We start from the raw sequence: 16,762 nt of genomic DNA, 5'->3' as shown, positions 1-16,762 counted from the left end.
AGACCTACATGTAAGGCCAGACACTATAAAATTCTTAGAGGAAAACATAGGAAGAACACTCTATGACATAAATCACAGCAAGATCCTTTTTGACCCACCTCTTAGAGAAATGGAAATAAAAACAAAAATAAACAAATGGGACCTAATGAAACTTAAAAACTTTTGCACAAGACGGGAATAAAGACACAGACCTACTAGAGAATGGACTTGAGGATATGGGGAGGGGGTGGGGTGAGATGTGACAGGGTAAGAGAGTGTCATGGACATATATACACTACCAAATGTAAAATAGATAGCTAGTGGGAAGCAGCCGCATAGCACAGGGAGATCAGCTCGGTGCTTTGTGACCACCTAGATGGGTGGGATGGGGAGGGTGGGAGGGAGGGAGATGCAAGAGGGAAGAGATATGGGAACATATTGTATGTGTATAACTGATTCACTTTGTTATAAAGCAGAAGCTAACACACCAAAAAAAAAAAAAAAAAAAAACAACTTTTGCACAGCAAAGGAAACCGTAAACAAGACAGAAAGACAACCCTCAGAATGGGAGAAAATATTTGCAAATGAAGCAACTGACAAAGGATTAATCTCCAAAATTTACAAGCAGCTCATGCAGCTCAATATCAAAAAAACAAACAACCCAATCCAAAAATGGGCAGAAGACCTAAACAGACATTTCTCCAAAGAAGATATACAGATTGCCAACAAACACATGAAAAGATGCTCAACATCACTAATCATTAGAGAAGTGCAAATCAAAACTACACTGAGGTATCACCTCACACCAGTCAGAATGGCCATCATCAAAAAATCTACAAACAATAAATGCTGGAGAGGGTGTGGAGAAAAGGGAACCCTCTTGCACTGTTGGTGGGAATGTAAATTGATACAGCCACTATGGAGAACAGTATGGAGGTTCCTTATAAAACTAAAAATAGAACTACCATACGACCCAGCAATCCCACTACTGAGCATATACCCTGAGAAAACCATAATTCAAAAAGAGTCACGTACCACAATGTTCATTGCAGCACTATTTACAATAGCCAGGACATGGAAACAACCTAAGTGTCCATCGACAGATGAATGGATAAAGAAGATGTGGCACATATATACAATGGAATATTACTCAGCCATAAAAAGAAATGAAATTGAGTTATTTGTAGTAAGGTGGATGGACCTAGAGTCTGTCATACAGAGTGAAGTAAGTCAGAAAGAGAAAAACAAATATCGTATGCTAACGCATACATATGGAATCTAAAAAAAAAAAAAAAGATTCTGATGAACCTAGGGGCAGGACAGGAATAAAGACACAGACGTAGAGAATGGACTTGAGGACGGGGGGAGCGGGGGGGGAGAGGGTAAGCTAGGAAGAAGTGAGAGAGTAGCACTGACATATATATACTACTAAATGTAAAAACAGGTAGCTAGTGGGAAGCAGCTGCATAGCACAGGGAGATCAGCTGGGTGCTCTGCGACCACCTAGAGGGGTGGGATAAGGAGGGTGGGAGGGAGACGCAAGACGGAGGGGATATGGGGATATACGTATGCATATAGCTGATTCACTTTGTTATACAGCAGCAACTAACACAACACTATAAAGCAATTATACTCCAATAAAGATGTTAAAAAGAAAAAGACAAACAAAAAGTGTATCAGTGTGATATGAATGTAGTAGCTGTATTGTGGTTATATAACGTAAGCCTTGTTCTTAGGAAGTAAACAATTAGGCATTAGGAGGTTACGGAGCATGATTTATGAAACCCACCCTCAAGTGATACAGGAAAACAGATTATACAGATATAGAGAGAAAGATGAAGCAAATGTGGTAAAATGTTAATTGGTGATTCTGGATAAGGGTATATGGAGTTCCTCTGTACTACTCTCATGACTTTTCTCTAAGTTTGAAAATACTTCAAAATTAAAAGGAATTAAAATCAACCAGCTGAATTTATTCTAAACTTAACATCAAAACCTAAATGAAAAGGAAGTGAGAAAGGGAAACAAATCTACACTCTGTCATTATGTTTCTGAGCCAGAGATAGTGCTGAACATTTTACAAAAGTCATTCTACAGAATCCAAAGAATTTCGATTTTGAGTCAGACAGTTGGGTTGGTTAATCACTGAACTCCACAATTTTGTAGCTCTGTGACTTTAGATTCTTTTCATCTTCTTGAGTCTCAGGGTCCTCCTCTATAAAATGGAGATAATGCTACCAAGAGCACAAGATGATTGAGATGATTAAGTGAGATGATAATATCAAGTACTGCACACCTTATCTGCATAGCACTGTGCTAAGGGTTGGGAGAGAAATCTCTATGGGACTCTTAAGTTTCTGCGTGTCTTGTAAGCAAAGCCCAAACTGCTCTTTGTTCTGGACTATGTTTCCAAGGAGGTTTATATAACAAACAGCTTTGTGAGACAGAAATAGTGTCCCACATCAGAACAAAGGGGAACATGCCTGCTGCCATTATAAAGGTCTCAGGGTCCTCTCCTATATAACACACACACTGCCTGTGCAGGTATCATCTGACCCTCTTCACCGTGCCCTGTGGGAAGAAGAGGAGCTTGGGGAACCCACACAAGAAAACGTTGATACTCTGGCTACTACTTTTTCTGGGAATAATAAAATAATAAAAGCCTTTTATTTCGCCCAGGGCTCTCATATTTTCTGCCACCATCCATGAACTACGGTTGACTAACTTGTAGGATAAAATCACAAACCCCTCACAGTTCTTAACACTAAGCACTTTCTGTTAATATTACCTCATTAAACCTGATCAATAGCCCTGTAAAGTTCAGCATAATGCTGCATGGTACAAGTAAGGTATTCCACAAATAGTTACTATTTTTTTTTTTAATCAGTCATCAATTTTATACATATCACTGTATACATGTCAATCCCAATCGTCCAATAGTTACTATTATCTTCTTCATTATCATCATCATCATTAATCCTTGCAATAATCCTGTAAATGAGAAATCAATACCATCATCTGATAGCTGATGGGTTAATTAAAAGCTGCCAAGAGTAAGTCAGTCACATTCGTGAAGGGGCTGGAATTTGAATTCTTTCCACCATGTCATCTCACAGCTTTAAAATTATGAACTCATTTGGTGAAGCTGCAAGCTTTATATTATATCCCAACAGCTATGTTTCAGGCACTTCGCTGATCTGGGGAAATAACAGTGAATAAAATATGCTCTCTGTCTTCGTGAAGCTTATAGAGGAAACATACACCAAAACAAGTAACACAAGACCAAATAATCGTTAACTCTTATAAGTGTTATGGCAGAAGCAAACAAGGGACTGAGATAGAGGATAACTGGAGGACACAGTTTCCAAACTATAGGTTGTCAGTTGGGAAGAAATTCAGTGAGTCCCAACCAGCATTTTTTGGAAAAATGAAGCAGCACAGAATAGAAAAGAATGCACACACATCATAAAGTACTGTTCTGTGAAACTTCCATCTGGCATAGGAAGTCATGGTATAAAATCATTTCCTTTAGGCACAGGGAATAATCTATGCAATGGGAATGTAATGGCAATGGAAAGAACTTGCTATGTTGGAAAACCAGAAAATTAGTGTGGCTACCATCCTACAGAAAGAAGGGATAGAGTGGCATGAATTGAGGTTGGAAAGAAAGATGTTAAGGTTCTGGCAGTGAGTTTGTGTAGTTTTAAACAGATAAGTGATATGATCTGATTTACATTCTAGAAGTCACTTTTGTTGCTATAAGGAGAATGGATTGGAGAGAGGGCAAGAAAGGAAACAGAAAGACCCATCAGAATGCTGGTGTTAGCAGCTGATGTAGGTGATAAGGGTAGCTTGGCTTGGGGTGTGGGAATGAAGAGACAGCAGAGATGGAAAAGAGTGGATGAATTCAAGGTATTACTCTGAAGACAGAATCAGTAGAACTTGCTGAAGTGAGCATCAGAGGTATACTCTAAACAGTCAGTCATACCCAAATATTGTGGTTCCATGCACATGCCATGCTCTACCATGTCAGTGTCTATGCACATGCTCTTCTTGAAATACCCTATCCCCACCAAGCTCTCACTCTACTCACTCAGTACACTTCTACACATCCTCTCCTCAGGATTGAGCCCCAACATAGCCTTCTCTGACACTAAGAAGCTGTCTTCTCCATATTCCCTTAGCACTTCACAAACGCTTCTAACATAGTGGTTACAGACTGCACTGCAATTACCTGTTTATACAGCTGTTTCTCAAGTTACTCTGGAGCCATGCCAGGGCAGAAACCATATTCCATTCACTTTCAACCTGGGGACTGATAGTGCTTAGAAAACTTTAGACTCAAAGAACCAGAGAAATGGCAACATAAAAAAATCCCAGCTTTGTCACTGGTTTTGAAGATGGAAAAATGAGGCCGTGAGCCAGTGTAGGAGTGGCCAAGATGACTGAGTAGGAAGACACTGACCTCACCTCCTCCCAGGGGCACACCAAAATTACAACTATTTACAGAGCAACTAGTGATGACAAAGACCCAAAGACTAGCAGAAAATGTCTTCTTACAATTAAAGACATAAAGAAGGAACCACAACTAGATGGGTAGGAGGGGTGGAGAACAGTATAGGCAAGACCCATACCCCGAGATGGGCAACCCACAAAAGGGAGGAAAATTACAACAGCAGAGGTTCTCCCAAAGGAGCCAGGGGTCTGAGCCCCACATCAGGCTCCCCAGCCTGGAGGTCCTACACAAGGAAGACAAGTTCTCAGAACATTTGGCTTTGAAGGGTAGTGGGGCTTACTTTCAGGAGAGCCAGAGGGCTATAGCAAACAGACTCTGCTCTTAAAGGGCACACACAAAATCTCATACACTCTGAGACCTGGCAGAAGCAGTAATTTGAAAGGAGCAAAAATAAATAAATGAGCTGATGTCAAACTAAAAAACTTTTGCACAGCAAAGGAAACTACCAACAAAATGAAAAAGCCCACCTACTGAACGAGAGAAGATACTTGCAAATGATACATCTGACAAGGGGTTAGCATCCAAAATATACAAAGAACTAATCAAACTCAACATCAAAAAAAAAAAACCAAACAAACCCCCAAGCCCCAAAAAACAAAAAAACCCAACAACCCAATTAAAAAATGGGTAGAGGACCTGAACAGACATTTTCCCAAGATATACAGATGGCCAACTGGCACATGAAAAGATGCTCAACATCACTTATCATCAGGCACATGCAGATCAAAACAACGAGATATCAATTCACACCTGTCAGAATGGCTATTATCAAAAGACAACAAATAAAAAGTGTTGGTGAGGATGTGGATAAAAGGGAACACTTGTGCACTAATGTTGGGAATGTAAATTGGTGAAGCCACTATGTAAAATAGTTTGGAGATTTCTCAAAAAGTTAAAAATAGAACTACCATACAATCTATGAATTCCACTTCTAGGTATATATCCAAAGAAAATAAAAACACTAATTCAGAAAGATATATGCACCCCTGTGTTCATTATAGCATTATTTACTACAGTCAAGGTATGGAAGCAATGTCAGTGCCCATCAATAGATGCATGGATAAAGAAGATGTGGTGTAGGTATACCATGGACTAATATTCAGCTATAAAAAAAAAAAAAAGGAGTCTTACCATCAGTGACAACATGGATGGATCTAGAGGATATTATGCTATGTAACATAAGTCACACAGAGAAAGGGAAATACAAATGAACAACCATAACCAAACAGGAACAGAGTTATAGCTACAAAGAACAATTGGTTGCTGGTGGGGAAGTGCTGGAGGGAGGAGAGAAATAGGTGAAGGAGATTAAAAAAAAACTGTAGATTCATTAATCAAAATTTGCTGAATGAATGTACCCTTTCGTGTAATACATTCCTTCACTCCTAAACTAGGTAAGGACCCTCATTCACAGAGGTATGTATTACACAATTTTTATTTTATTTATTTTTATCCTTGTTTCAGATCATCTCTTTTTTAAATTAATTAATTAATTTTGGGGGCTGAGTTGGGTCTTCATTGCTGTGCACGGGCTTTCTCTAGTTGCGGTGAGCGGGGGCTACTCTTTGTTGCTGTGCGCAGGCTTCTCATTGCGGTGGCTTCTCTTGTTGTGGAGCACGGGCTCTAGGTGTGTGGGCTTCGGTAGTTGTGGCATGCGGGCTCAGCAGTTGTGGCTCGCAGGCTCTAGAGTGCAAGCTCAGCAGTTGTGGTGCACAGGTCTAGTTGCTCTGTGGCATGTGGGATCTTCCCGGACCAGGGATCGAACCTGTGTCCCCTGCATTGGCAGGTGGATTCCTAACCACTGTACCACCACGGAAGTCCCAGATCATCTCTTGATGACCTTTTGTTTGGGGAAATATACATTTACTTGGTTTATGTTGTCAGACAACTCTATTACATTCTGTTTAATGATCAGATCGTGCTCCTTGCCTTCACAAACTAAACAGCATAGTGTATAAGAAGGAGCCGATTCTGAAGTTAGATCTCTGTTCATAAACCAACTCTTCAATTTATTGACCAGGAGATGTGGGTAGCTTATTTAATCTCTCTAGATCTCAATTTGCTCAACTGTATCATAAGGTTAATACTTCTCTGTTTTAGGGTTGTCCCAGGGCTTAAATGTGAAAGTGAGGTAATTAGCACAAATATACTCAATACATATTAATTCCTGTTTCTCCAACTTGCTTTCTTTACAAGGAAGAATATAGCCTTTGCAAAACTAAACACAAATTGTTTCTGGTCATGGCACTATCTTGACCTAAGGGCTTTGAATGGAAACCACCTCACACACACAAAGCTTGGACACTGAGGTCTAAAACTACCTACGCTGGACATAGTTTACTGTCCACATTAACATGACTTTATTATTTCTTTGTCTTAATTAGCATAATTTTACTCTTCTGGGAGACTCCTGCCCAAATAGCTAGATTGTTCACTACAGGAACTTCCTGAAAAATCTATCAATTCTGCAATATAAAGAAAGCATCAACAGTTTATGTCCTAAGAGTCCTTGCTCTTTCCATCAATCTTTTTTTCTTTTTGGCACCGTGCGGCATGTGGGATCTCAGTTCCCCGACCAGAGATCGAACCCGTGCCCCCTGCAGTGGAAGCGAGGAGTCCTAACCACTGGACCTCCAGGGAATTCCCCCATCAATCTTAAAACTGTTAAGATCAGTATCCAATCCTCCTCAAGCCATCTCCTCCACTTCCCTGTCCTCTCACCCTCTGCCACTGAAAGACCAGCCTTAAACCATACTTCAAATGCCTTCCCAGTGAGAGACACTACCAAAGCTCTGTTGTGTTAGCCCAGTAAGCCATGAACCCAGCTTTTTCTTATCAAATGGTCCATTGGTGATACTTGGGAAGCTGGCACTGGACAGGGCAGTACTGTTGCAGCAAAAGTAGAAATGAAGTTTTCCCTCTCCTGAGAACAAGGAAAATAAAGGGAACAGTGAACAGGCTAGAGAAGAAACATAACCTGGCCTGAAAGAGTTAATCATTCCTAGTTTTTTTTTTTTTTTTTTTTAACTGTTACTAATCTGTAGTGTCTGTAACTAGATTTGTACTTCACAAAGCTAACCCATTACTCTTTAACACTATGTGAATTACATCCTGGACTCCCTTGTAGCAAATCACCCTTGTAGCATTTGCATTTCAGAAAAGAGGTCACAGGCCGATAACCCACAGACAAACGGACCCAATTACGGGGCTGCCTGATGCCAGCTGTGACTATTTTGAAATAATGCAGGAAGAAGAATGCAGGACCTTGACTACTTTGATCCTAATCTTACACCCCGGACTGCTGCGAGCCCCACATATAAAATCTTCTCCGATTCCCGAAGGAGAGGGGGACAAAGTTCTTGAGGCGCTAGCCTGCTGTGTTTTCCCTTCTGCCCGGCAGAAAAATAAAGCCATCTCTCTCTTCCCCCAAAATCTGTCTCCGTATTTCTGTTCGGTGTCGGCGCACAGGGAAGCCGATATTTCGGCAACAGTACATCTCCAAGCATAAAGTCAAGACAGAGGGATTTCCAGAAATACTGTAAAAATGAACTAAATGAAATATATATTATATGCCAGACAAAGTACGTCCACTAATGTGTCCATTAAAAGGAAATGGGTTTGTCAAAACTACAACAGAAAGTTTTGTTGAAAAACTGCATAGTTGGCGGATGCGTTTTAAAAATTATTTCTGATGAAATCTAATGTTCCAGTGTTTTATTCCCATCCTCATTACAGAGCTGTTCAAATACTGAAACCGAGTCCCTCTGCCAAGTTTATGATTAACCTCTCTATCCAAAACGTTATTCCCTTTCTTGTCTAACACCTGTTCGCCTCAAGACTGAGGAGGAGTATCAAAGAAAAGGGGGAACTGAAACCGAGCAGGACCCTGCGGGGCCCTCCCAGGTACAAAAGACTTTCTGTTTCCTTGTTTCTTATTTGTAGGAAAAAGGCTTAGCCCCCTAGACCTTCCCCGAGTTCCAAAGGGCAGATTCAAAGTTACTCATCAGAAAAGTGAGGGCAGACAGAAACAAAGGAAAAGCAGTAAAACAACAGAGCAGCGAAAAAGCGGAATCCTAGTTCCCCCTCAGGGGATACACATAACAATATACTGTATCTTGGAGTTCTTCTACTGGAACTAAGGCCCCAACCCAGGTGGAGGATGGTAACTAGTAGCTAAGAACCCAGTCTGGTCAGAACCTAGGGAATGAGATGTTGATCTTTTCTGACCCAGGTGACTTCTACTAAAGCCTGTACTCTCAACCCCTGCCCCAATTCTATATTGAATTCACCTCTGCTCAAGCCCCTTCATGAATATGCACATACCTCGAGCTTAAAACTTCCCCAATTTTGCCACCTGGGGAGATACTGCTTCGGGAAATATCCCCCCTCGCCCGTCCCCTCCCCTTCTCCTTACTCGCTGCAAGTAATAAATCCTTCCTTCTCCAGGTCTTTGGTTTGGTTGTGTCTTTTGCCCCCATGCTCACCAAGAGGCAAACCCAGTTCTCCGGTAACAATATGCCTCAGAATCAAGAAAAACAGGGTCTCATGTTATCTTTGGAGTTACCAAAAATAATGCTAGAACAGGCAGCGAAAATGACTGGAAGAGAAATGACCAGTTTTTAAACTAGATCCTTTCAAATGAAAATTCAGATCCATCATCAACTTCACTAAGCGTATGGAGCACTAATTTCTAAAGGGTCTAATCATGCATGGCCCACTGACTTGCCACCCAGGTAAAGCACACTGAGCTGCCAGGCGGTAAGCCGTGAGAGAAGCAACATGTGCCTCTCAAGGTTTACTTTTCACCCTAAGAAACTGATCTGGGCCGCAAGCTCGACTCCCGACTGGGTTTGCCTCGGCGGCTCAAGCAGCTCCAAAAAGGGGGAAGGAGGCAGCAGAAACAAAAACAGGGTATCCGCGGAACCCGCCCTCCCGATGACTGGGGACTGGCCCGTAGCGGAGTTCGGGGGGCGGGGGCCCTCTTTATGCCAGTTCCCGGGCCCGTACCTGACAGGCGATAGACCTGCGGAAGCCGCACGCCATGTCTGTCTCCACGAAGCCGGTCCCAGCTGGATGGTGTTGAGCTTCGCCCCGCCCTCCTCTGCACGCCCCGCCTCCGCGCGCCGGAAGCCCGCCCCGGAAGGTGCTGCCAGCCAATCAAAGAGCCGCGTGGCCCACAACTAACCTCTGCCCCGTTGCCGCGAGGGAGCGCGGGAAATCCCGGGTGCAGCTGGAATTTCGCAGGTGGTGAGGACCATGGCCACCTCTTCGGTGTCCAAGGTATGTGGGGGCGGGCGCCCACTGGGACTCCACAGCTGCCTCATTCCCTTGTGAAGAAGGGATGAAGCGGAGGTTACGTAGACCTCGTTGTACCGGCTCGAGGGGAGGAGATGGCGGGCCGAGCTGAGGCGTCTTGGCTCCACGTCCAGTGGAGGCCAGCTTTGCTTGGGGAGCGAAAACGCCGATCTGCCTTAGTGTTCTTTCTGCCTCGGAGGAACTTTAAGTTCTGGTTTGTGGAGGTCGGATGCCCCGAGGATGTGTCCCAGTCTCCCCTCCTTTTTCCTTCTCATGTATATTTATTGTGAGCCAAAGGCTCTGTTAGGTACCGAGATACAAGTGGTAAACAAAATAAACACAGATATTTCCATCATTACCGAAAATTCTATTAGACAGTGCTGTTACAGACCAAGTAAAGTAAGACCTTTAGTAATATTAGGAGTACGGCCGGAAGCCCCTGAAAGTTAAGCTATCTGATAAAGCTGAGAATGCAGATAAGTTGCAAAGACATTTGTCCCGGTGTTGAAACAGTAAATTAATGAAGAAGGCTCTACCATGGGTTTAGTTTTAATTTTGATTAAAATTACATTAAAATAAAATGATGAGACTCAGTGCCTTCCAAGACTACATATCCAGGAGGAACTACGAGCCATAGGATTTAAGCGTATTGAAGACTGACCGACTGTGATGTTAGGTGCAAATGCCAGAAGAGCTTAACTGCTAGTATTTTTTATGAGGGTTGGTACTGTTTTTGTTTTGTCCTGGTTATAAAGTTCCATAGGTTTTCAGTGGTCTGTCCCTTAATCCTTTTTGTTGCATAAGCCTTTCTTATTTTTGTGTACCTTGCAGAATTGTGAGAGGTTTGTTTTTTTGTTTTTGTTTTTTTCAGGAAAACATTTATGACAACAGAAATGCTTGTATTGAGATGATGATGGAGACCTTAAATAAATAAGAATCTTTAAGGATTATTTCATTGGTTCATGGAACTGTCAGCTTCCTTTTTTTTCCCCTGTCTAAACTTTCCTTGTCATATTTTTTGGCTCTTGGTTCTCCTCCTAATTTCTTCCATCTCCAACACCATCACTTGATCAGTAGTGAAAAGTGGATAACGATATTACTCCTGCTGCCATACATCGGGATCCATTCCCAGCACTCTTCATGTCTCACTCCTTCATAGCTCCTTTTCCTGCTCCTGAATTACAGGTGGCTATAGAAAGGAGGCAGTGACAAGCTTGTCATGGCACCAAATGATTTTTCTTAAAAAATTTGTGTGTTTTAAATAGTTCCATTAGTTGCAGATACAAGAATGTAAGGCACAATTCTTATTTTGGACCCTGTAATCCAAATGGCCAGTTTATATTTGTACAGCAGTCTTTAGGTCTATCCTGAGATGACTTTTTCTAGCTATATTTCTTTCATTCTTTCATTTTCCATAGAAATGGGAATCTAAGAAGCTGTCCACGATGTATGGCTTTAGAATTGGTAGAACAAATGTGGGGCCAGCAGCTTACGGCCTGTGTATCACTAATCAAATAATAACATGAGACTAAATGTAGTTAGGAAATTACCAGAAAAATTATTTGGCAAGCATTGGTCCATTATGTATACTGATTGCCTAATGTATGTGTTAACACTATCCTAAACGTTGGGGAAACAATTATGAATTAAATGCGGTCTGTACTCTGAAGGTGCTTACAAGCTACTTGGGGAGGGACTTCCCTGGTGGTCCAGTGGTTAAGACTCCACGCTTCCACTGCAGGGGGCACGGGTTCGATCCCTGGTCGGGCAACTAATATCCCGCATGTGCCACACACACACAAAAAAGATGATAAAATATAATATGTGTATATATATATATATATATAAAACAACTACTTGGGGAGACAGCTCCATAAATAACTATCATACATAGTAAGAGTGACTTAAAACAACGCGAAATAAAGATATTCAAGTACTGTGAGATATTAGGGGAAAGAATAATTCTGACTAGAGAATTAGAGAAGGTTTCCCAAAGCAGGTGAATTTGAGTTGAACTTTAATGGACAAATGAATAAGAATTTATCTGATGAAGAAAGGTATGTAAGGTGAGTCAGTAGCCAGAACTGTCTGTGTCCTGTCAAGGTTCTAGATACTTGGAATTTAATTTAATAATAAATACTTCTTTTGAGATGAGAGGGCATCAGTATTTTTAATCATCTTGATTTTCATTTAATGTATAGTACTAATGTTCTTTCTTCACTAGGTTTCATAAAAATGGAACCTTTCTGGGTTTAAATTTCATCAGCTTTTATTTTCTTTGTCTGTCTCTTAGATTAGGTCCCAAAGAGCAAAATCAAAGATGAGCTTCCCATGGGAAGGAGGAGAAAGAAGTGGTTAGTCCCCTTGTTGTTTGAGAATTTTCCTTCTGTAATTCAGGTTGAAGAAAGATGATTTCTTAGCACTTTAAAGAAATGCCTTAAAAAGAAAAAAATCTGCTTATCCATAAAATACTAGGTTAATCAGATATGTCTGCTTCTTGGCTGCTTTGACTTTATGCTTTTTTTCTCTCTTTCTTTTTTATAGGGTTGTTTTGTGTTTAAGCCAAACTTCAAGAAGAGAAAGATCTCTGTGCCAATAGGTAAGATGTCTTAATATCAGATTTGTTAGTTTTCCTCCCCCAAGTCTTGAACTAACCTCTTACTGAATTAGTAATTCTCCTGTCTAAGCTTGCTTTACTTACCATGTTGTTATAGCAGTTATGTTCCAAGGCATAGGACAAAGCGATAAGGGGCACTCCCCAGGGCTCTAATCTAAAAGGGAATCCAAATGTACCATCAAAAGGCAATTCGAAATTTCCTTCAAAGGGTATGTCACCATTCTTTAAAAGAGATTGTCTTAAAAATCTCAGTGATTTCTTGGGATGAGGTAGGGAGTATTGACTGCAGAAGGGCAGAGGGACCTTTTGTTTTTTGGCTGCGTTGGATCTTAGTTGAGGCATGCGGGATCTTTGGTGTGCGAGATCTTCATTGTGGCGCACGGGCTTCTCTCTAGTTGTGGCGTGTGGGTTTTCTCTCTAGTTGTGGCGCGTGGGCTCCGGAGTGTGTGGGCTCTGTAGTTTGTGGCACGCGGGCTCTCTCATTGAGGTGTGCAGGCTCAGTAGTTGTGGCGCGTGGGCTTAGTTGCTCCGTGGCATGTGGGAATCTTAGTTCCCCGACCAGGGATTGAACCAGTGTCCCCTGCATTGGAAGGCAGATTCTTTACCACTGGACCACCAGGGAAGTCCCAAGAGGGACTTTTGGAGTGATGGGAATGTTCTCTGGACAGAGGATGGTTATGTGCATGTATACCTTTGTTAGGACATATCAAACTGTTAAAATGGGCATATTTTATTATTTGTAAGTTATACTGCAATAAAATTAAATTATTTATAAAAAATATTGTCTTCACGTTCTTTACTTATCTCCAGATATCTGTTTAGTGATCAAGTTAAGAAGACTTGACTACTTCAAACAAATCAAGATGTTATTATCAGTCAGAAAATGTTTATTGTACTGGTTCTCAATGGGGCCTGCAGATTAGAATCACTTGGGGAACTTTTAAAAAAAAAAACTGTTGTTTTTTTTTTTTTTTTTTGATGTAATTGTAGATTCACATGCAGTTGTAAGAAAGAGTGTAGAGAGTTCCCTTGAACCCTCACCCAGTTATCCCCAGTGGTAATGTATTGCATGACTATAGTACAGTATCACAACCAGCAAACTGACAGTGGGACAATCCATCGTCCTTATTCCGATTTCAACTTGGAGAGTTTCTTAAGAACACGAATGCCCAAACTGCAGCCCAGACCAACTGAATCAGTATCTTTGGGAATGGGCCCAGGTGTTGGTATTTTTTAAAAGCTCCTCTCAGGCATGTTGAGTATTTACACTCACTATTCAGCACTGTGAAGATTAATTCGGATGGAAAAATTATGATGTGCAATTAAGCATATTCATTCACACTCATTTTTAAATTTTGAATTAAAAAAGAAAAACTGGACTATACTATTGTTTGACTAAGGAAATAAACAGCTCCAATATATAGAATTGGATTTTTCTAAATCATCTCATGATGTAGACCTTTAAGGTGTTAATTCTTCAGTTTGAGACCAGCTAGGTAAAGTACCTGTGCTCAGGGAGCAAATAATAAAATAATGGTCCATATTGAGGGCAATAGAGGGTAGAAAGTATGACTTAAAATAAGCATGCAGTTTCTCATTAACAGGAGAATAAACAGTGGTGTTGAACTTTACACTCATAGATTTAGTCTCAAAAAAACCTGAAGCTTTCTATATTCCTTGCCCTCCTCACCTCCCCAAATAAAAAGTGACAGTGATGGACTTGGAAATAGTGAACGAAGAAGAGCTACATGATAAATTATTTTGTTTTTAAGTGATTGACTTATCAACGTATTTCTTTAATGTTGGAGATTGCTAAACTTAACTAGAAATAGTTCATTTTCAGAGAAAAATTCAAGACTTGTTCCCTTGTTATCCATGAAGGATACATAGCATGAAATGACATCTGATATCATGAGCAATGTCATTATAACTAATAAAAGCACTAACATTTATTGAGTGTTTTTTATGTGCCAGACAATTTTAAGCACTTTATATGTGTTAAGCTATGAAGAAAGTAGTATTATTATCTCCATTAAAGTATATCAGGATATTCAGATGTAGAAAGAACTTTCTCAGTGATAGTGCTAGCAGGTGGCAGAGCTGGGATTTGAAACCAAGCTGTCTGATCCCAGAGCCTAAGGTCTAGCCACTACCTAATACTGTTTCTCATAATACAAGGGAAGTTTTTGCTTAGAACTTTTTGTATTGAATTTCAGCTATAATTTATTAAGATTTGTGAGTCAATGACAATTAGAAAGAAAGTTCCTTAACATGGAAGAGAATTTCTGTTCCAAACTATAAGTTAACAAAACTTGTTGGGAGGATACTAGCAGCATCTCAATGAAATCAGGAAAAAATGTGTACTTTCACAATTATGATTTAATACCATGAAAGTTCTAGCTGTTGCAATAAAATACCTAGCAGTAAACAACAAAAAATATGAAGGAAAGTAGAAAACTATAAGGCATGTAAACTATTTGATTAAAAAAAGAGAACTGTAGTGTTTTGGGATGTGAATTTTTTGAAACGTATTTAAAAATGTCATTTCTCCCCAAATCAATCTACAGATTTTATTTTATCCAGTCAAACACCAGGGTAATTAATTTTGAGAAGTGACAAAATTAATTTGGCAGAATGTCTTAAATTTTTTTTTTTTAATTAATTAATTAATTTATTTATTTAGGGCTGTGTTGGGTCTTCGCTGCTGCGCACGGGCTTTCTCTAGTTGCAGCGAGCGGGGGCTACTCTTTGTTGTGGTGCGCGGGCTTCTCATTGCAGTGGCTCCTCTTGTTGCGGAGCACAGGCTCTAGGCGCGTGGGCTTCAGTAGTTGTGGCACGCGGGCTCAGCAGTTGTGGCTCGCAGGCTCTAGAGCGCGGGCTCAGCTGTGGTGCATGGGCTTAGTTGCTCTGCGGCATGTGGGATCTTCCCGGACCAGGGCTCGAACCTATGTCCCCTGCATTGGCAGGCGGATTCTTAACTGCTGTGCCATCAGGGAAGCCCTTAAATTTTTTTGAAAGAGAAAAATGTTTGGTGGAGCTGGGAGGAAGCTCTGGATCTGTTTGATGTTAGAATGCACTTCAAAGCTCTAACAGTTACAGGAGTTCAGGACTGCCATGGGAGTAGAACTGGATTCAGTAGAACAAAAGAAGTTCAAAAACAGTTTCAAGTGCATATGTAAGTATTCAGACAATAAGGGCATCTGACATGGGTGGGAGAAAGGGTGGGTTATTCAATAAGTGCACCTCTTTCAAACTGAAAGTTATAACCCAAGTGTGAGTCATGAAATCAGTTTAGTGGATCTTGATAGTTTTAAAAAACAGAAGAGAAAACATTTGCTGTCACATGATAATGAGAAGTATTGTTTTATGGGGTTTCTGTTTTTGTTTTTCTTAGATTCATGTGTATTGGATTACGATGTAAAATGTGTTCCTTAATACGGATCATGGTTTAAAAAGTTTGAAAACCATTGCAATAGTGTGTTGATAAATGGCTAATCATTTAGAGGAAGCCATTCAAGAATGATATAAAATACAGACTAAATAAAAGGCTGCACTAAACTATTTCAGCTAAACAAAGAATAAGAATAGTAGTAATAAGAATCATTTAAGAAAGGAGAGTTAAAAGCAAATATGTGAAGCAAAGTATACAGAGCCTTAGCATAAGAGCAAATAATGAAAATACGTTAATATTAAATGTATATACCTCAAACCAAAACCATTAAATAAAAACTGTTAGAAGTTCAAAAGTAAATGATAGAAATACAATCAAAAAATTAAAAAGATTTTCAAACTTACAGATACCATTAATATAGTAAAAATATAAGATATATAAATAAAATTAAATATAAAGGATATTGAATGTTACCTATCCCCAAATATATATATTTTTGATACTTGTAAAAAAAATTCAACCCCATCACTTACTTTGCACAGAGATTTTCTAACTATTATTATGTAAAAAAGAAACTGACTTATTTCCTTCTGTGTTTTTAGAGGACTATTTTAATAAAGGGAAAAATGACTCTGAGGACAGTAAGCTTCGCTTTGAAACTTACCAGTTGATATGGCAGCAGATGAAATCTGAAACTGAGGTGAATACTTTTTTTTAATAGCTTAACATTTCTTTAATATCATAAATCTAATATTCCTTCCCATTTTCCTTTCTACCAATTTATAAGAGTGTTGATGAAATATATGTAATCTTGGTTAAGCGTAATCTGTATACCCTAAAAAAAAAAACAAACCCTTATGTTTCAAGTATTAAGCATAGCTTCAGGTATTGCAACATATGTTTATAATTATCGCTGCTAATGCACAGGCCCTTTACATGTCCTCACAGCTTTCAAATGGTGGCA

At 40.0% G+C, this 16,762-nt stretch overlaps 2 protein-coding genes across 11 annotated transcripts in view; one reads left to right on the top strand and one right to left on the bottom strand.

Annotated features, from left to right (window-relative positions):
- The window catches only part of RARS2 (arginyl-tRNA synthetase 2, mitochondrial), an 80,544-nt gene extending 70,967 nt beyond the window's left edge, over positions 1–9,577 (bottom strand). For 2 of the 4 annotated variants that reach the window (XM_036871518.1, XM_036871521.1), the window contains exon 1: positions 9,503–9,577. In XM_036871518.1, the coding sequence (XP_036727413.1) occupies positions 9,503–9,538 (36 nt within the window). In that variant the 5' untranslated portion in view covers positions 9,539–9,577. Of the gene's footprint in view, positions 1–8,909; positions 9,448–9,502 lie in introns of those variants that run through there. The other 2 variants (XM_036871524.1, XM_036871522.1) reach the window with 1 other exon arrangement.
- A 122-nt stretch (positions 9,578–9,699) lies between these two features.
- Positions 9,700–16,762, top strand: part of ORC3 (origin recognition complex subunit 3) — a 66,381-nt gene continuing 59,318 nt past the window's right edge. For 4 of the 7 annotated variants that reach the window (XM_036871485.1, XM_036871486.1, XM_036871482.1 and 1 more), the window contains exons 1-3: positions 9,701–9,775; positions 12,335–12,389; positions 16,401–16,498. In XM_036871485.1, coding sequence (XP_036727380.1) covers positions 9,752–9,775; positions 12,335–12,389; positions 16,401–16,498 — 177 coding nt within the window. In that variant the 5' untranslated portion in view covers positions 9,701–9,751. Of the gene's footprint in view, positions 9,776–12,334; positions 12,390–15,500; positions 15,583–16,400; positions 16,499–16,762 lie in introns of all 7 variants that reach the window. The other 3 variants (XM_036871488.1, XM_036871487.1, XM_036871489.1) reach the window with 3 other exon arrangements.

Source organism: Balaenoptera musculus, chromosome 12, assembly GCF_009873245.2.
Source record: "Balaenoptera musculus isolate JJ_BM4_2016_0621 chromosome 12, mBalMus1.pri.v3, whole genome shotgun sequence".
Taxonomy (NCBI): domain Eukaryota; kingdom Metazoa; phylum Chordata; class Mammalia; order Artiodactyla; family Balaenopteridae; genus Balaenoptera; species Balaenoptera musculus.
This window is presented reverse-complemented; position numbering and strand designations above follow the sequence as displayed.